This window comes from Mustela erminea, chromosome 2, assembly GCF_009829155.1.
Source record: "Mustela erminea isolate mMusErm1 chromosome 2, mMusErm1.Pri, whole genome shotgun sequence".
NCBI classification, from domain to species: Eukaryota; Metazoa; Chordata; class Mammalia; order Carnivora; family Mustelidae; genus Mustela; species Mustela erminea.
This window is the reverse complement of record NC_045615.1, coordinates 17908405-17929953: the sequence shown is the minus strand read 5'-3', so window position 1 is coordinate 17929953 and position 21549 is coordinate 17908405. Positions and strand designations below refer to the sequence as shown.

The 21549-nt window shown below is 40.4% G+C and overlaps 1 protein-coding gene and 1 non-coding gene across 3 annotated transcripts in view; one reads left to right on the top strand and one right to left on the bottom strand.

Annotated features, from left to right (window-relative positions):
- Positions 1-21549, top strand: part of FREM3 (FRAS1 related extracellular matrix 3) — a 109772-nt gene that overhangs the window by 40660 nt on the left and 47563 nt on the right. For both annotated transcript variants that reach the window (XM_032332391.1, XM_032332390.1), the window contains exons 3-5: positions 8848-8994; positions 12265-12495; positions 15517-15642. In XM_032332391.1, coding sequence (XP_032188282.1) covers positions 8848-8994; positions 12265-12495; positions 15517-15642 — 504 coding nt within the window. The remainder of the gene's footprint in view (positions 1-8847; positions 8995-12264; positions 12496-15516; positions 15643-21549) is intronic.
- On the bottom strand, positions 2658-2760 carry LOC116585414. Its single transcript, XR_004283609.1, has one exon. It is a non-coding gene; the product is annotated as a U6 spliceosomal RNA (small nuclear RNA).

The window sequence follows — 21549 nt, the reverse complement described above, 5'->3', positions numbered from 1 at the left end:
CTCTACCAGAGGTCATTCCCCATTCATTTAGAGCTTAGTTACATGGTTCCAAAGTTTGGCCAAAACCACTTACAAGAGTGTGTGAATACATTTGGTTCTACAATCTGGGCTGTGATGAGACCACCTTTATTTTTATGCCTCTACAAAACTTTCTTTTGACACTTTTTTCACATGGCTCCTTCCTTCCCAACACTTACAAGTCAAATCGCTCTTGAAACAGTCTTATATATCCTTTGAGCGAACTGTGGACATAAGCTGGGATGGGGATGTGACATTTATCTCTTTTGTTATAGGAGAGTAAGTGATTCTAACTTTCACACTCACTATTTCAGAGCTGCTAGTCACTGACATTAGAGTAGACCCACAGGGAGATGTGTCCTGTGTTGAACACCTATAAGAAACTGTAGGGGCTAAAGGTGCCTCAGTGGCTCAGTAGGTTAAGCATCTGCCTTCTGCTCAGGTCATGATCTCAGGGTCCTGGGATTGAGCCCATCATTGGGCTCTCTGCTCAGTGGAGAGTCTGCTTCTTTCTCTGCCTCTCCCCCCATACATTTTCTCAATCTCTCTCACTTTTGCTGTCTCTCTCAAGTAAATAAATAAAATCTTAAGGAAAAAAAAACAACTCTAGGAGCTTTCTTTGGCTAGGTGTCCCTAAGATATAGAGTGCATTATGGCTTTTCAGGAAATAATTGCTTTTCATTATATATACATAAATTTTTATTACACTGTCTCATTCTTTAAGCCAATAAAACACAAACTTATATGCCCAGTGTGATGTGATCAGTTTCTAGAACATGAGCAGAACACTAGACCGGGGGGGGGGGGGGGTTAAATAATACATACTATAGAAATGTAAAATAATATTTTTATTATTTTTTCAAGGGTCTCTTTAGAACTAGACCCTCAAACTTAAAGATCAGTTCACAGCCTGTACACACAGTTGATCCCCAAAGAGGAATTTGCTGTATATGTTACATTGCATTACATTCTCTAGAAGGCAGAGTTTGCTTCAACATCCTCCTTGACTCAATCCCATACAGTCTTGAGAATGAAGAAAGCACAGTTTTCTCCCTTCCAGTTAAGCCACGTGGAGCCCCAAATCCCAAAGAGAAATAGCCATTGCATATGATCATACAATCAGTATCTTTTTACTTTCCTAATAGTTGGAAACTTCTGCTAATATAGTGTTATCCTTTTTTTTTAATTCTCTAAAATCTTGCTCTGAGAGTACTTTGGATAGTTTTGTTTTGCGTCAAGAGCAGAATGTGGTGCCCCTATTGAGGCATGCAAAAGAATCTTTAAAAATCTTCTGGTCTGTATTTTTTCCCACTGCTTCCACTGTGCTAATATTGAAGTACTCTATTTTAGGAAGGTGGAAAGGGGCACAGAAAACTTGTACTGTTATACATAGCAGTAATGTTTTCAGTTTTTATTCTTCAAAATGGAAGCCAAATTTATCATCAAGACAGTTTGGGGAGATCTCTGAAAAAAATATATCAAACACCTCTTTAAAACTGCATTGCACCTGCCACCCCTCCCCATCCCACCCCACACCTGCTGCCTCACCTATCCCCCTACCCTGACATTTCCAAAGATTGCAGAAGTATATATAGAAACATGGTCTGGGAGGTAACACTGCTGTAGCTTAGAAGAACACAAGGAGAGAAATGACTGCAGATGTCTCATCTGTGTGCTCTTCTTTAGTTCCCCCCTGCTTTTCTGAAAACCCTGCTGTGTGATTTCACAAAACAACCTGCTATTGTTCTTTAAGAGGAGAATGGACATGACCTGTGTGTTGGAGACACCTCTCCTTCCCAGCTTTGAGTCGTGAGTGGTTGCACTGTAAAGCACTGAAGGGAGGATCAGGCAGGCCCGTGGAATTATTGAAGAGAAGTGAATTATGCGAAAGAAATGGGAGTGGAATAACATCCTCGAGCAGGAAGGGGATGTAGTGTATCTCACTCAACAAAGCACATTTTTCAAATTGCTACCCACAGCTCCAGGAGCACTGGAGTCGGCTGGGGGAAGAAAACGGAGATCAATCTGACATGCAGTTTGACTTTTCTTCTTACCTAATTTTGCTAATTCTTCTGTCTCAAGTTTCTTTCTTTTCCTTGAAATTATAGCTCTACTGGGGGAAAATATATTATATTTATTATATTTATATCCTGTAGATATGCAGCTTATCAGTACACAACAAGCCTCGAATTCAGAATAACACATTTCATCACAATAAGGCACTGTGAAGCATTTTCCAAAGACAAATGATATTAACTGACACTATGTGACAACTGATAGTTACAGGTATTATGATGAGGAGGTGCTTAAGGAATTCAGATGTATTTTAAAGTTGGTATCTGTAGAAGATAAATGCTTATGATGATGAAGCTATTTGAAAATGTCAGGAAATATTTAAAAAATATTTAAAAACACAAGTATAATATTAGATTATTCTTTGGGTAATTATTAAACATTTAAAATCAAATATCCTAGTTAATTTTTTTTTTTTTTAAGTTCAAGGCCATGAGCCATTAACGTTTGACAATAGCGGCCACCTTATCATTCAGTACTTTATTTTACTCATTTGACACCTTATCATTCAGTACTTTATTTTACTCATTTGACAGTCAGCATTTATTTATTTTTTATTTTATTTGTTTAATATGGAATACTTCACGAATTCGTGTGTCATCCTTGAGCAAGGGCCATGCCAATCTTCACTGTGTCGTTCCAATGCTAGTGTACATGTTGCCATAGCAAGTATGAGATTCAGCATTTATTAGCTGTATTTTTTTTCACACTAGCACTTTTTTTATTATTGTGGGTTTTTTTAATTTTTAATTATTTTTTAAATTTCTTTTCAGTGTTCCAGAATTCATTGTTTATGCACCACACCCAGTGCTCCATGCAATACGTGCCCTCCTTAATACCCACCACCAGGTTCACCCAACCTCCCAACCCCCCGCCCCTCCAAAACCCTCAGATTATTTTTCAGATTCCACAGTCTCTCATGTCTCCCGCTCTGATTTCCCCCAACTCCCTTCTCCTCTCCATTTCCTCATGTCCTCCATGTTATTCCTTATGCTCCACAAATAAGCGAAACCATATGATAATCGACTTTCTGCTTGACTTATTTCACTCAGCATAATCTCTTCCAGTCCTGTCCATGTTGATACAAAAGTTGGGTATTCATCCTTTCTGATGGAGGCATAATACTCCATAGTGTATATGGACCACATCTTCCTTATCCATTCATCTGGGAAGGGCATCTTGGTTCTTTCCACATTTTGGCGACCGTGATCATTGCTGCTATAAACATTGGAGTACAGATGGCCCTTCTTTTCACTACATCTGTATTTTGGGGGTAAATACCCAGTAGTGCAATTGCAGGGTTATAGGGAAGCTCTATTTTTAATTTCTTAAGGAATATCCACACTGCTTTCCAAAGTGGCTGCACCAACTTACATTCCCACCAACAGTGTAAGAGGGTTCCCCTTTCTCCACATCGTCTCCAACACACATTGTTTACTGTCTTGTTAATTTGGGACATTCTAACTGGTGTTAGGTGGTATCTCAATATGGTTTTGATTTGAATCTCCTTGATGGCTAGTGATGATGAACATTTTTTCATGTGTCTGTTAGCCATTTGTATGTCTTCTTTGGAAAAGTGTCTGTTCATGTCTTCTGCCCATTTTTTAACATGATTATCTGTTTTGTGTGTGTTGAGTTTGAGGTGTTCTTTGTAAATCCTGGAAATCAGCCCTTTGCCTGTATTGTTATTTGCGAATATCTTCTCCCATTCTGTGGATTGCCTCTTTGTTTTGTTGACTATTTCCTTTGCTGTGCAGAAGCTTTTGATCTTGATGAAGTCCCAAAAGTTCATTTTCACCTTTGTTTCCTTTGCCTTTGGAGACATGTCTTAAAAGAAGTTGCTGTGGCTCGAAGAGGTTACTGCCTATGTTCTCCTCTAGGATTTTGATAGATTCCTGCCTCATGTTGAGGTCTTTTATCCATTTTGAGTTTATCTTTGTGTATGGTGTAAGAGAATGGTTGAGTTTCATTCTTCTACACATGGCTGTCCAATTTTCCCAGCACCATTTATTGAAGAGACTGTCTTTTTCCACTGTATATTTTTCCTGCTTTGTCAAAGATTAGTTGACCATAAATTTGAGGGTCCATATCTGGGCTCTCTATTCTGTTCCACTGGTCTATGTGTCTGTTTTTGTGCCAGTACCATGCTGTCTTAGTGATCACAGCTTTGTAGTAAAGCTTGAAATAAGGCAACATGATGTCTCCAGTTTTGTTTTTTCTTTTTTCAACATTTCCTTATCAATTCGGGGTCTCTTCTGATTCCATACAAATTTTAGGATTGTTTGCTCTGGTGCTATGAAAAACCCACAGTGAATATAATTCTCAGTGGAGGAAAACTCTGACAGCCTTCCCTTTGAGATCAGAAACATGACAAGGATACCCTCTCTCACCACTCTTGTTCAACATAGTGTTAGAAGTCCTAGCAACAGCAATCAGACCACAAAGAGAAATAAAAGGTATTCAAATTGGCAATGAAGAATTCAAACTCTCTATTCGCAGATGACATGATACTTTATATGGAAAACCCAAAAGACTCCACCCCCAAACTACTAGAACTCATACAGCAGTTTAGTAACGTGGTAGGATACAAAGTCAATGTAAAGAAATCAGTTGCTTTTTTATGCACTAACAATGAAAATACAGAAAGGGAAATTAGAGAATCGATTCCATTTACTATTGCACCAAGACCCATAAGATACTTGGGAATAAACCTAACCAAAGAGGTAAAGAATCTGTACTCTAGGAACTACAGAACACTCATGAAAGAAATTGAAGAAGACACAAAAAGATGGAAGACCATTCCATGCTCATGGATCAGAAGACTAAACATTGTTAAATTGTCTATACTGCCTAGAGCAATCTATACTTTCAATATCATTCTAATCAAATTTCCACTGGTATTTTTCAAAGAGCTGGAGCAAACAGTCCTAAAATTTGTAGCTGTATTTTCAAAATTGTGCCATAGCAATATATAATCTCTTTTTTACTTGAAGGGTTTTTAAAAATTTTTTAAATTATTGCATTTTTAAAAGAAGAGATTACATCAGAAAACTAGAATTGGTAAATAAGTTACATCAAAATTAACTCTTCCTGAATATAGTATTTAGGTAAAATACTTAGTGTAGTTTTCCTTTTTTTTTTTTTTAACCCAATAGCAGATAATTGTGAAAATGTATATGCATTATACTCTTGAATTCAAGAAGTTAGAAATTCTGCAGTTGGGTGTTTTTCTCCATTATTATTTCCATAGCTGATTTCTAAGCTATTCCCATCCCAAAAGTCGCCTTTGTATTTCCCTTCTCCTCACTGTGCACTCAGATCTTTCCATTGTCCAGACTGGTCCCATCAGTTCTTGTTCACCAACTCCTGTTTGCTTCATCTCATTTGTCTCTTGTTTTTCTTTTTCTTTTTTTACTGGCCTATTGCATACTTCCTAGCCCAGCACTCAGCACATATCAGGCACCTGGTACATGTTGGTCCCTCTTTACTCCATCCTCCATCCCCCATTATGAGCTTATAGGTTCTATTTAGAACATTAAACATTAATTATGTTCTACATAGTTCTCTTATCAACAATTTCTTCTCCTGACTCATGAAGGAAAAAAAGAAACTTAATAATATTAGCTCAAACCATCAAAATGACACACCCACACTTTGCTACCTACAAGGCTTCTCCCTTGCAGTGCCTCCTATGTACTTCTCTTTACCTCAGTCTTACAGATGAGGGAATAGGGCTGGAGGCACATGCCTAGGGCTTCGAGATCACGTGTGGGAGGGCAGCCTCCAGTCTTCCCTCCTAAATCTGATGACCTCGTGCTTCCTCCTTAAAAGCTGCCCAGGATAAGTGTGATGGGAAACCAGATCCCATGAATAGAGCTCTTATCCCCAACTTCAAACTCTGATTTTCCCACAGGAAAAATAGTTTTAATGTACTTGATATTGTGACCTTCTAATTTTCCTCAGATTGACTGAGATCAGGCTAAACTCTGAAGCCAATAAGAAATGTTAGATTATGAATGCCAAATTCAAATCCAAAAGGTTTCTTTTGTCATTCTCCTAAAACAGGAGTATGAAGCACAGGAAGAATTTTATCACAGATGCCGTAAAATCCTTTACACCAGTGGTTCTGAATGAGAGGTCATTTTTCTTCTTTGGGGACATTTGGCAATATCTGGAGATAATTTTTTTTTAATTTTTGTTATAGTTGCAGTTGGAGGGCAGTGGTGGGTATGGGACTGCTGTTGGGATCCATTAAGTAGAGGTCAAGGATGCTGCTGAACATCCTATGATCCACAAGGCGACCTCTCACAACAAAGACTTCCCCAGCCTAAATGTCAGTAGTACTGAGTTTGAAAAATGCCACCCTAGGGTATAACTAGATATCTAGCTATGATAGTTTGATAAAGCAATTAACAAGGCATCATCCTTGGATAAGAAGATTATTGTTCTGCTTGAAACTGTTCCTTTTTTCCCTCTAGATGATAGTCTTAGATCAGACTTCCACACCATGATAAAACTAACTTGCAGCCTTCTTATTTTCCATTCTATTACTTATTTTCCATCACTGGCTCCCAAATGCAACTGTCCCCAGAGTTTAGTTCTTGGTCCTCTTTGTTTAATGTTATTTCTTCATTGAAGTACAGAACTTTGTCTATGCAAAGTCTTCTATAAATTGGACTTTCAGGCAATCCAGGCTCTGCACTCTTATTCATTATACATTAAACCAGCTCTCATTACCTGGAATGTAATCGTTAATGCATCAGCTGGCCGGCTTCCTGCTTCTGGGTGCAGGGGAAGGAGCTGCACCTGTGAGGAGTGCGCTCAGTGGAAGCCTGTGAGGTCAGAGCTAAATCCTAGGAAACCATGTCTCTGCTCCCCACTGAGAGGGCCCTCAGTCATGTCCCCCTCCCCTGCTTCCCCCTCAGAACTCCCTGACCTCAAAAGCCAAGGGCCCTGAAATTGACCCTCACAAGTGGGGCCTCCATCTTAGTGGGAGTCCCCTGGCCATTCCAACTGCCTCCTCTGTCTCATATTGCATTCCCTCCTCCTTTCTACCTCTAGCCCTTTCCCAGCAACAGATGGTGCAGAGTCAACCAACCCAGGGAGACTAAATCTGAGCCACACCTCCAGAGGCAAGATGGCTGGTAGAGATGAAGTCCTTTCCTCCACATCACCCTGGTTTGGAGTTTCAAAGTCCAGGGACAGTCTGGTCTGAAGACGCAAAAGGGCAAGGCCTGAATCAGCTTCCTCAGGGCCCCAGGATATCTGCTGTCAGGTGTTCATTTAACAGGTTCTGATCCACTTCCAACATTGTGTGGATCCTTTGAGAGGCAGTGCCTCACAAAATACAAAGATAGTATAATATATACTTAGCTCTCTATTGTTATACGTCAAAAACTGAACTTTAAAACGCCCTTTCAGAAACTCCCTGTCACAGTACACCCAAATATATATTTCTTGGCTTTGTCCCTCCCCCAGATCTTTTTCCCCATACGTCCATGTATCCAAGTAGCTGATGGACTTTTCTCTTGGATTTCTTACCACCCCTTCAAAGCCAAATCTGAAACTAAACTCTCAAGCTGTCTTTCCCTCCTGACTTCTTTCTATCTGCTCACACTATGCAGTTCCTCCAGGCCCCGGATTTGAGCTCTGAGTCCTCTCTGACGGCCCGCCTCCCACGTGCTGCTTCTCCTCTCCCAAATCTGTCGCCTCTCCTTTACTTCTCCCTAAACCCACCTTTTCCTCGCCACTGTCACTGCCCAGAGCTTAAGCCCTTACTGCCTCATGAAATCTGTCCACATCCTCTCTGAAGAAATTATATCTTGTGTCAAATGACAAAAATAATACAACACACACTGTTGAGGAGGCAGTGGGATCTCAGTGGAAGGATGCTGGAAGCTGACCACCAGATTTCTATCATTAACTGCAAAAACACAAAAGATAAGGAACTGCAGATTCCAGAGTCAGGAATCTTTAAGGAACTCATGAAAACACTGTTGGGGTGCCTGGGCTTATCAGGTCACCATCCCAGCATCCTGGGATCCAGCCCCGCATCTGGCTCCCTGCTCAGTGGGAGGCCTGCTTCTCCCTCTCCCACTGTCTCTTTCTGTCAAATAAATAAATAAAATCTTAAAAAAAAAATCACTGTTAAATAGTTGCTATCCAGGGGCCCTAACATGAGATGATAACAATACTTCCTTTACCAGACTGTGCTCTTTCCCCCATCTCCTCTCTCTGGGGCCAACCCAAGGATACAAAGCTTTCTAGGAAGCCAGGGGAAGCATCGTCATGGAGAGCGGAAGCTGGCGTCTGCCCTCCCCCACTGGCACAGGTTCTGGCTAATAGCTGCAGAGAAGGCTTAACACAGAACAAGTTCTGAAATTTAATTATTGCTTGGGGCTGCGAATTCTAATGACCAGATTGACACAGCTTTTGATTTAATATAACGGTAAGATGTTTTTATCTGTGAGTGATTGGAAAAGTTGTGTGACCTGCCCCGGTTTCCACCGTGGGAGGAGGGGAATTACCCCGTGACTGCCAACAACATAACTGCAAAGTAAAAGGACAGACAGCTCAAATTATAATTTGGTTATATCACAAATCATGCTTGTTTGGCGTCCTAGGAACTCACTGAGGTATGACCGCAGGGTAAATGCACCTGTTGGCTTTAGGACCAAAATGAAAACACCGCATTCGATGATTTTTCCATCTAATTCAATCTTCATCCAATGTCTCCTTTACCCCTATCAATTGCAGAAGGAAATAAATTAACACATCAACCTTTCCGTCTGAACTGGGCTTGGATTTCTTTGGAGAAAGAGTACTACATTGTGGATGAAGACTCCGTGTTTTTCGAAGTGACCCTCACACGCAGAGGGTATCTTGAAGAAACATCCTTTATCAGTAAGTAAATTTAGATTGGTTGTGGGCAATAGGTAATGGAATCTAAGCTTAAAAATAATTATGAGAGAGTTCCTTGGAAGAGAATCGACGGCAGGTGTGGGGGAACCTCTAAAAAAAATCGTGTGAATTTATGCCATAGTTTTTACTCCACGGTAGTTACAGGATTAAATACACACTCCAACTTTTCATCCTCCTCCTCTTCCTGTTTGCCTCCTTCTGGAAGGTCACAGTCTTTCTGTTTCAACCCAAATGATACCAGGAAAAATGCAACATTTCATAGTCATATACCACAATCCCCAAGTCACTTGGTTTCTTTTAAAATTGCTTTTATGCCTACAATATATGATTATGCTTCTTTCTAGCTATTTCCTTTGAAAAATTATTTGTGAATACATGATATACTATTATGTTTTGTTGTATCTATTTCCTTCAATTATACATATCTGGCTTTGCCCTGCAATTAAGTTCTAAATTCTTCTAAAACATTTACAGGATCACATTTTTCTATGTGCTACAAAGACCTATGTCTCCTTGGGGTAAACAGATATAAATGCCTATGTAATACCTGTCATCATCATCATTAATAATTAGTAATAATGGTTCTAATAATGCTTTAGATTTTTATGACATATTCAGCTGCCACCACTTCCAGAGATCATTTTGTCTTTATTTTCATAAGCTACTGAGAAGACAGATAGGAGTGTGTTATCTTCATTTTACAAATGAGCATTCTGAGCTTCCCAGGCATTTGGAATCTAATCAGAGACCTGCCAACATATCAAAGCTGTTGGAGAGAAACCAGAAGGAGGTGTCTGAGAACAGGCAATGAAGAAAAGGCAAGCTTTTCCCCAGTCACCTCTTTAGGCCTGAGGTTCTGGGATAGAACTGTTCCCCTACAAGAGGTCAGTGAAAGAGCACTCTGATTTCTAGGTGGCCCCTAGCCTCAGTCTACACTGCAGGTCACTTTGTCAACCCACAGTGGAATTTGCCAGAGTAACTTGAGCTGAAATATGCTTCCTTTCTCTTGTAGGGTTCTATCTTTATAATTTTTTTACCTCAGGGATTTCCCAGGGGCACAAGATTTGGGTTACTATGTCAAGGACTATTTTCAGATCCTACTCAAGAAAAATCTCATCTATCTGTCTAGGACCATTTGGATAGCTGTGGAGTCAACTCCTGAGAGAGGTGTCCCCAGCTCCCTACCTGAACCAGCCCCTACACAGGTGCTATCCCCAGTCCCTGCTTTATTCTTCAGAGCGCTGAGCATCCCTGGCAAGCATCACATGTCCATCTGTCTACTGTCTGTCCTCCTCAGTAGATTTCCAGCTCCACTATGGCAGACGCTACAATCTGGGTTATGCCGAACTTTGAACACAGCACAGGGCATACAGTAGTCACCCAATCTGTGTTGTTAAGTGAGCTACATATAATCCACTCTTCTGTCCTACAACACACTCCTTAAAAAACCACATCAACACCACACTAGAGAAACTTTCTCAGTGCTCCAAGAAGCCCTCCCAGTCCCCTCACCCCAGCCCATGCTGGGTTCTTTGTGGATTAAATATGATGAGTGTAAATCAATCTAGCATAATCGCTGGCCTACATTAAATACTCAGTAAATGTTAACTATCATTATTGTACCATGGCACTCACTAAATAGAGTTGAAATCATTTGTTTCTTACTCTTAGGGGTAGTGGTGGCTCTGCCGAATTCAGCTTTGCCTCCTCAGCACCTCACACTGAGCCGATGTTCACCAAATATTAATGGTCACAGGCCTACTCTGTTTACACAGCGGTCCCAGGACCTACACTGAGGCTGTGGCTAAGGACACCACTCCCTCCTCCTCATCTTCTCCGAGTCCAACACAGGGCCACAGGAGGCGCTTCCTCCATGTCGAACATATTCTCAGCTACCAAACAAGTACTGATGCAAGCCTTCTTCAAACAGTTTTAAGAAGTCAACGTGTGCTCTCTTATCTTGGAAATTATTTTCACACTTTATAGGTTTGGGTGTCTTTTCAAGATATCAGGTACTGGGAGTAAGTAGAGGGAAAGACAAAAAGAGCTACGCACCTCATTTTATATAAAGCTTTTCACAGTAGCAGGTACTGGGCCAGGGTGGGTAGTAATATTTGATTTCACATATTCGAACAACAGCAGAGTCTTCCTCTTATAATGAGACCCAAAGTGAGGAGGTACAGGTATTCTTGCTTCACTAGACGTTCATTCAGATGTTAAAATCACAACCAAAAAATATAGAATACTGTGGAACTTTTTATGGTGAGGGGAGCCTCTCTTCAGTCTGGAGGGGGTAGTACCTTTCACCTTGTGTCTCACTTTGAATACTTTCAACACTGTTCCATTTCTTTAGTGAGTCATTAATTCCTATTTCCTAACAGACCTCAAAACCGTCCCCCCCCTCCATTTTTACCAACAGCATCCTACGTGTCTGCAAATCGCTATCAATCCTCTTACAATTATAAATTACTAAACACAGGAGGATTCAAGCCACCATGAGTAAAGATCCACATGAGAAAAAAATTAATTATGTTAATTAAAACTATTGAAATTACTAGATGCAAAATAATCACCCCCCAAAATGTTTATGGAATACTAATTCCATGCCAAGCACTGTTGTGATCACCAGGAGTGCATCAGTGAACAAAACAGCTGAAGATCTCCACCTCCATACAGTGCCCATTCTGGTGGTTTCTCTGGAAGCTGGAATGGTTTCATCCCATCTCTGAATCCTGAGCACCTGATAGAATTTGGCATATCAGATGCCCTCGGTAATTATTTATAAAATAAATCAGTTAATGACTGTTCTCTGTTCTCTCCTGTCTCTCCTCCTTTCTTGCTTCCCTCTCGCTTCCCTCCACTTTTGCTTATATACACTCTTAGCCAATAAGTATAGTTTAGAAATGTCTTTTGGGAACATTAAAACAGGTACCTGTTACTGTTTTTCATCAGCAGAAGAATCCACTTTGAAAGAATCTTTCTGGGGCACCTGGGTGGCTCAGTGGGTTAAAGCCTCTGCCTTTGGCTCACGTAATGATCTCAGGGTCCTGGGATCAAGCCCCACATCAGGCTCTCTGCTCAGCAGGGAACCTGCTGTCTCCTCTCTCTCTCTCTCTGCCTCCTTCTCTGCCTACTTATAATCTCTGTCTGTCAAATAAATAAATAAAATCTTTAAAAAAAAAAAAGAAGAAAAAAAGAATCTTTCTTCAGTCACTTGGCTTTATTACATTCATAATTTCCCACTTTTTTTAGGCATTGAAACCAAAGATGAAACTGCAAAAAAAGATAAAGATTTTAAAGGAAAGTCTCAGAAACAGGTCCACTTCAAACCTGGACAGACTACTGCCACATGGAGGGTGAGAATTATATCTGACAATGAATACGAGGCTTCAGAGACCTTCCAGATCATTCTGTTGAACCCTGTCATGGCTGCACTGGAGTCTCCAGAAATGGCAACTGTTGAAATTGTCGACCCTGGGGATGGTATGTGGTTCCTGCTGATATGATTTATTAACCAGTACATGTTCCTGCATTCGTTTCAGGCATTCTTACCTCCCTGAGGCTCCATAAGCCAAGGAACATGTTCATACCATTTAGGTTTTAAAGTTAAGCGATCACTTTAAGGCAGTAATTTTTCTTTTGCTCTTAGGATTTTTGAAAAGGAATCTAGCAGATTGAAATAGACGTGACTTTATAAGCATCCCTTTAAAATATGCACGAGCCTTCATAGTTTGCTCTCTACACACACAGTATGGTGCCGCTTTGCCCCCAGATCCTCAAGACTCCTTCCAGGCCACTATCTTCCCAGCATTTTCAGGGAGCACCTCACAGATCAGGGAGGGACTTTAGAGACCCCTTATCCTAGATGTGGCTGCTGGGCACCAGTCAACTCGTTGGCTTTACCACGTGTTCCACAAAGTTCTGTTAGAGTTGCGCATCATATTCTTGAATTCACAGACGCATTTGATTCATTTATTCATTCATTGGTACAGCAAATGTCTCCCAAGATAAATTAAAAAGGGAAAAAGTTTTAACTAATAATTGAGCCATTGGCTGCCCCTTTTCCTAAAAGGAGAAGAATACTACCTTAAGGAAGGTTTTAGTGTTCATCTTTGAATTTAATTAGACACATTGATTGTCTTAATAGTTGAAAGAATTCAGGCATCCCCTAGAATTACATGACTTACTACCAGAGCATAAGTCTTAGTTAAATTCGCAAGAAGGCATGAAGAGTCCTCTGTATTTGTATGTTCCAAACTGCATTACAGAGAACAGTGGTATAATAGAATTTCTACACCAGGATCACAAAGCTTTCCATGGACCAAATAAATCTAGAAGCTGTTTCAAATATCTTCCTTCCTTCGAATATCATAATTTATACTAGCATATTAAACTTTCTAAGAAATTTTCCTACAAAGAAACCTGTTTAACTTCGTTTAATCAGTTTTCCCAAACGAGACCATAGACTTTTTAAAAATTTATTGTCCCCAAGGAGTATCCTATAGTTTCTTATAGTCTCTTACTGTCTCTTATAGTTTTCTCTAAATACAATTTGGGAAATACCATTCTATATACTTTGGTTTTGGGCAGACAAAAGTACAAAATGTTGCCCCATTATCCAATGAACAAGGTATCTTATCAGTTTTGTTGATAACAACACTTAGACCCATGACTCAATTAGGAAAGCCCAATGTTAGGATACATGGCTAAAGCAGTCAAGAGTTCAGAGGTAAGAAAGTAGAGAGATCACCATAGCCTTAAGCAGTTAAGCTTCCCGGAGGAGGAAGGATTTGAGCTGAGTCTTAAAGAGTGAATGGAGGGTTCCCCTTTCTCCGCATCCTCGCCAGCATCTGTCAAGCAGAGAGAGTCAATTATCATATGGTTTCACTTATTTGTGGAGCATAACAAATAGCATGGAGGACATGGGGACTTAGAGTGGAGAAGGGAGTTGGGGGAAATTGGAAGGGGAGGTGAACCATGAGAGACTATGGACTCTGAAAAACAATCTGAGGGTTTTGAAGGGACGGGGGGTGGGAGGTTGGGGTACCAGGTGGTGGGTATTATAGAGGGCACGGATTGCATGGAGCACGGGGTGTGGTGCAAAAATAATGAATACTGTTATGCTGGAAATAAATAAAAAAAAAAAAAGAGTGAATGGGATTTGGATTCATAGATGAAAGAGAGCAGGCTTTTCAAAATGGGAAAATAGAGAACATGTGTGAACAACTCAGTATTAATATATTTTTCCAGTTTTTTAACATGATACTAATATCTTTAATTTACTTTCAGCTTCTTCAAAAGATGTCAAGACAGTAGACTACTGTAGAAGGGTAAAATGGCAGAAAGAAAATTATCACTGGTCTTTTCCTCTGTAAATCAATACCACTATTTTCTTAGAGGTAGATACCAGTATCTGTTGAAACTAATTTAGGCAGCAAAATAAAGAAGAAAAAAATTAATCCATGATTACTAGACAATTCAACATCGAATTCTGGATTATAACTTAGTAATAGCTCCAAAAGAAGAAACGATGTCTATTATAATATTTTTCCTTCTTGCTCCCAAGGGGAAGAATCTATGTATATATATATGTTATGAAGGAAAGAACTGAAGAAGTTAAATGTGGTTTGATCCATTGTCCACTTCACTCTGGGAGTAGGAACAACCCATTTAAATTTCTATTTTTTTAAAACAAACCCACACATTTAATTGCACAATGCATGCTTAATGAATAGCCTTGGCAAATGTTGAAAAACCCAAAGGAAAATACCACATGTAATTCCATCAACAAGAGATAACCAATATTCATATTTATATTTCAGTGAATGTTCTGATAATGTGTATACATGCAGAAATATACACACGTGTGCGTACATACAGACGCACACACAGAGCTCAGTAGACCCCAATGGGTATGTTATTTTAAAGATTAAAGGTAGGAATATGTTAACTATACCAGAACTAAAATAAAAAGCTTAATAAGAAAATCAAGAGAAAACCAGTAACTTATTTTTCTCAAAATATTAATTGGCCAGTGTCTTCCACACAATATCAGTACAATAAGTGTTGAATAAAATGTTTGTTGAATAAAGCAGGGAAAAAAATGTTTTCTGCATTAATCAATTAGATTACCTGACAGTTGAAAGCATCACAAAATTATATATAAGCAGTAAAAGTAAAGCAAGGGTAGAAATGTGTGATCTCTAGAAGACCTAAAATTTGATTTAAAAAAAAAAAGACATAATTGTTGCAAGATTTTCCCTTCCATTTTAGTGCTAGCTTTCCTTTTAAACCTTTCAAAAGCCTCCCAAACCTAATTCCACTGCCTCTCTAGCTCCACTTAATATGAAACATTTTCTATCCCAACTACATCTCATATGGTTAATCATGTTTGAAAAATGTAGGGGTCAAAGACTATGTACATTTCTACTCAGTTTAAAATATCACCAGTTATCACCAGTCCACTTGAAGTCTTGCTGAAGTATCTTCTACCATCTTTTCTAGAATCAACGGTTTATATTCCAGAGGCAGAATACAAAATAGAGGAGCATGTTGGAGAGCTTTTGATTCCAGTAAGACGGTCTGGGGATGCTAGCCAAGAACTAACGGTCATTTGCTCTACACATGAAGGTAGGAGGCTTTGCAGGGTGCTGACATCCAGGAATAAGATTCTCAGGCAGAACTGTGGGGCTGTGGGGAGTAGCTGGGTAGTAAGCCAAGCGTGTGGAGGACGGAAGCCTGGATCAGCCCGGGACCCTACCCTGCTGCCTGACAACCTTGTGACCATATGCAGGTGCCCTAATTCGGCTGTAGCTGCTCTCTTGAACCAAGGGTAAAATTTCACTGGAAATTGGGACAAAAAAATATGTTGTAACTACCTCATAAAGTTGTTTGAGGGTCAAATGAGACATTTTATGTGAAAATAGTTTAAATATGCTGGTAGAAAATATAAATAAGGGATTCTTATTTTTAATAGCCCTCATTGCACCTAAGAAACAAAGTAAAATAGTCTGTATGTGCTACTCAGTCTCTTCTTCTCCTCCCTCTCCACTGCCAACAATGAAAAATGCCCCCAATCATGGGCCCAGGTGTCCTTATCCCTCAAAACAACGTCCCATTCTTTCTGACCTCTCCATTTCTATACAGTCAAAATTTAGCTGTCCTCTGCCCAGTCTGTCAAGGTTGTGTTTTTTTCACTCATTAGAACTAAGTAATAGACAAAAACGATGGACCTATAAGAAGACCACACAAATGAGAAGAAGAATAAACTATAAAAGTAAACTACATATTTCTACACTCACACCATATTTCATCTCCGACATCAGAAGTGTGCAGGTTTTTCCCATACTAAGCAATTCTCCAGTTTCTGCATACATCAGCTGGGTGTCCTAAAATTTATTTCGGATGACATCTACCTGGAGATAACACAGACCCTACAGGGTAAGGGCTCCATCCCACCAGACAACATAGTTGTCACTGTGTTTCTGACCTACTGGAGGTTCCCACTACCCTTGTTTGGGTTTGATAATTTTCTAGAACAGCCTACAAAAACTCAGGAAACCATTTACTTCCTAGATTACAGGTTTGCTGTAAAGGATACAACTCAGAAACCACCAGATGGAAGAAATGGACAGGCAAGGTTATGTGGAAAGCGGCACAGAGCAACCTTGTCCTCTCTGGGCGTGTCCCCTTCCCAGCACTTAGAGGTGTTCAGCAACCCTCAAGCTTTCTGAACACGTTGGTTAGGCTTTTTTTTCTGGAGACTTCATCACATAGGCATGGTTGATTAAATTATTGGCCATTGGTGATTAAATCATCCCCCAGCTCCTCTCCCTTCCCTGGGCCTTAGGGGTGGGGCTGAAAATCCTAACCCTCTAATCACTGGTTGGTTTCCCCAGCAACCAGTGTCCCACCCCCAATGTTATCTAGGAGCCCCCACCACCACTCATCTCATTAGCATGCAAAAAGACAAATCACTTCAAAGATTCTAGGGTTTGAGGAGCTTGTGTGCCAGGAAACAGGAACAGAAACCAAATATATATATTACTTCTCTCCCAGGCTAATTTATTCAGAGCTCACTATAGCTATGGGGTCAGCCACCATCACTTGCATTTGGCAGAGATTCAAAGGCAGGCAGAGGAGTGCACAGCTTCATAATGGGAAAAAAAGGGAAGGCATCCCTTGATTGGAGGCTGTTGGCTTAAGAAAGCTGGAGGCCTACATGTTTGATTAGAGAAGTATGTTCGGCTTTCTCTGGTTGGTCCTAAATTGGAAGCCAGGGCAAAAATTAGAGAAGCTGGCGGTTACTAAGTCCTGACCGTTTGCAGCCAAATGTTGCAAGAGGTAGTGGTTTCACATCATAGATGGGTGGCTGCAGAGGGTGGGTCAGATTTCTGTTTTTATATCTGGCCTGACCACGCTCCATTCATTTGTGCAATCTCTCCAAATCTATGCTCACACTTGCTAAACACCCAACAATTCAGGACACAGCCCCCACAATTGAGAATCATCTACCCAATCTATTAATAGTGCCAAGGTTGAGGAAAAGAATGAGAATAAATTCTCCTCTGCCCTGAGGACAAGGAATTTGGCAGTAAGCAGGTAATTCATTTTGAGATTTTTCAAAGCCAACTACAAGGACAAGACATCTTCGAGATCTTCACGTTTGTTTTTGGCTTTATATCCAGAGATAAATGTCCCTGTTCATTAAAGCCTGTTCTTTTAACTAAGACTCCCCTCTCCCCTGGCATCAGACACTGCCAGCTACATGTAACTTACATTTTAATGTGAATGTTATCCCGCACAGGAAGTGAAAAGCAAGGAGAAGAAATTACAAGGTGAGGCAGTCCTTGAGGTCTTCTTTGCCAGGTGATCCCTGGGAGGACGTGCTTTACTCTCTCTTCCAACTCTAGTCTGGGCTCTATTTCAAGTCTTAGAATGAATGAGGACCTGGGGATGCGGGGGAGGGGCTGCAGCTGGGCAGAGACCAGTGCTCATCCTCTGCTCTAGGCTTCCAGCTGGGCTTCTTCTGATACCAGTGGCATATTCTCTGCCCACACTACTCATACTGTCTGGAAGACAAGGGTTCTAGAGTTTCCCAGATGTGAATGGGAGAAATGAGGGGGTAAATAGACCAACTTGGAAGACCAGTTGCAATTGCTAAACTGGAAAGGACCACCAAGGTCTGTCCATCCCTCTGCTTCTAGAAAGAGCTGCATTGTGGAAAGATCAGCAGAACAAACTAGGAAGTTCAGAAGGTTTGACAATGAGTCATTTAGAATAAAGGGATGTGTCCATTCCACATGGGAGAAGCTACACCCAGATCTAGCTTCCCATAGAACTCCTCAGTGGGACCCGACTTCCAATAAAGTCTCTGAGTTCAAGATGGATATTCCCAGAAAACTCCCTACTTAGCTGGGACACACAATTCACACTGCTCAGTACCTGAGTCTTGACCCACACAAAAGATAGTTCTCATGCTTTCAGTAAAAAATAAAAATAAGTTTAAAAAGTATAACAGGGCCAGGGTCTTTCCCTGGAGTACAAAGCCACAGTGTTCATGGTTACACCAATTCTAGCACACCTCTCTGGAATCACAGGAGACAGAGAACTTGTAAATTTTGTATGCACATTTGAGTGCCATTGTGGTATCTATCCTCACTTAATCCCCACAGATACTAAAAAATCTCAGAGAGTAAGTGTTTAATTTGGTTATTTAAAGATTTATTTGTTTTTTAGAGAGAGAGAGAGCATGGGGGAAGAGGCAGAAGGAGAGGGAGAGAGATTTTTTCTTTTTTCTTATAATTTTTTTATTTTTTTATGAACATATAATGTATTATTAGCCCCAGGGGTACAGATCTGTGAATCGCCAGGCTTACACACTTCACAGCACTCACCATAGCACATACCCTCCCCAATCTCCATACCTCACCACCCTCTCCCTACCCTCCTCCCCCCAGCAACCCTTAGTTTGTTTTGTGAGATTAAGAGTTTCTTATGGCTTATCTCCCTTCTGATCCCATCTTGTTTCATTTATTCTTTTCCTACCCCCAAAACCCCCACATTGCATCTCCGCTTCCTCATATCAGGGAGATGATATGATAGTTGTCTTTCTCTGATTGACTTATTTCTCTCAGCATAATACCTTCTAGTTCCATCCATGTCATCACAAATGGCAAGATTTCATTTCTTTTGATGGCTGCATTATATATATATATCTTCTTCATCCATTCATCTGTTGACGGACATCTAGGTTCTTCCCATAGTTTGGCTATTGTGGACACTGCTGCTATAAACATTCGGGTGCACATGCCCCTTCAGATCACTACGTTTGTATCTTTAGGATAAATACCCCGTAGTGCAATTGCTGGGTCATAGGGTATCTCTATTTTCAACTTTTTGAGGAACTTCCATGCTGTTTTCCAGAATGGTTGCACCAGCTTGCATTCCCACCAACAGTGTAGGAGGGTTCCCCTTTCTCCACATCCTCACCAGCATCTGTCATTTCCTGACTTGTTAATTTTAGCCATTCTGACTGGTGTGAGGTGGTATCTCATTGTGGTTTTGATTTGTATTTCCCTGATGCCAAATGACGTGGAGCACTTTTTCATGTGTCTGTTGGCCGTCTGGATATCTTCTTTGCAGAAATGTCTGTTCATGTCCTCTGCCCATTTCTTGATTGTATTATTTGTTCTTTGGGTGTTGAGTTTGATAAGATCTTTATAGCTTTTGGATACTAGCCCTTTATCTGATATGTTGTTTGCAAATATCTTCTCCCATTCTGTCAGTTGTCTTTTGGTTTTGTTGACTGTTGCCTTTGCTGTGCAAAAGCTTTTGATCTTGATGAAGTCCCAATAGTTCATTTTTGCCCTTACTTCCCTTGCTTTGGCAATATTCCTAGGAACATGTTGCTGCAGGTGAGGTCGAAGAGGTTGCTGCCTGTATTCTCCTCAAGGATTTTGATGGATTCCTTGGGAGAGAGAGTCTTAAGCAGGCTCCTCACTGAGTGTAGAGCCCAGTCTGGGGCTTGATCTCCACAACCCCAAGATCATGATCTGAGCCGAAACCAGGAGCCTGACGCTTAACCGACTGTACCACACAAGCACCCCTTAATTTGGTTGTTTAAACTTTTATGGAATATTTATTAAAAATTAATCTTCACTAATTCTTATTGTCATGAGTAAATTAAGCATAAACTGTATGAACGGTTGAATGGAAAGCAAATGCATGCTTTTTAACTTAGTAGTAATTTACAAATACCAAATGCATATGACACCTACTGCTAGATAAAGGGAGTGACTCATTTTATGTTGTGCTTTGATGGGAATGTCAAGGTCCCACCATTAAAGTTTCAGTCTGCTATGGAATTGCCTGTCCTTGCTACCTGTCTGTAAGGTCCATCATCAGTATTCTGGGACAGTGATATAAGAACATTGTATTTAAAAAAAAAAAAAAAATTCTTTGGGAGAAGAAGAGCTGAAGGGATTAACTCCCTCCATGATGAAGAACTATAACTCTCTAGTGAAATGTTTTAAGCTCAAGGATACCTTGGGAACTATGTGTGCAAATCAGTTCTTGGCCCTGTTTTATTCTTAAGATAGATGTCATTTATCTTTTTTTTTTTTTTTTCTCAATAGTCACTTCCTTGTTAGGAAACTGCTCTTATTGGGGAAAAAAAAAAAAAAAAAAAAAACAGCCAATGAAGAGCAAACCACAAAACCTAAAACCAACAATCCAGGAATGGTGCCGAATCATCCGCGGTTTTGGTCAGCCCCAAGTCAAATAGTTTGAGGTTTTTAAATGATCGACTTTATCCATTTGCGAAGGACCGTGTGGTGAACCACAGGCCATGGTCCAGCCCACTTCTCTGATTGGGCTGTTTCTCTGGGTCATGTTAAGGAGGAGGTAGAAAGCACATGATTCTGAGCAGGTTCCAAGCACATCCAAACAGAAGACTTTCTCCTTTTTTTTTTTTTTGCCTTGAAACAAAAACAAAAACAAAAACAAAAACCTCTGTGTCTATTTATTTGGTTATAAGAGTGTTCATAGGTTGTAGAAGCTACACCTTGGATCAACTAGAAGATTCTTGACTAGAGGCTTGCTGAGGGCAAACTCCTTCAGTTTTTATTTCAACTTCAGTCCTGCAGTTCTAGATTGACAGTTATTTTCTCCCAGCATTTTGAATTGTCAGTGTCTTCCGGCTCCCACTGTTGTTGTTAAAAAGGCTACCCATGGTTTAAAGTCACCTTTGCAGTGATCTGTCTTTTCTATGCGTTTAAGATCTTCTCACATTTATTTGACTGAGTCTGTGAAAGATCTGAGGACTTTACGTGTGAAGGCTCTCCTCCGAGGAGGATTTGTGTTGCTTCCTCCAGGATTTAAGAGCAGTGCTGACCCAGAAACACTCCTGCTCGCCTCCATCCCAGGCTTAACTGCAGAGTTTCGGTTCTGGAAGCAGATGGAGTCTCAGGACAGGACGCAGCGCCCCCTGCAGGGATGATGCTGTACTTGTTCTCACGACCACACCGCTTCTACGTG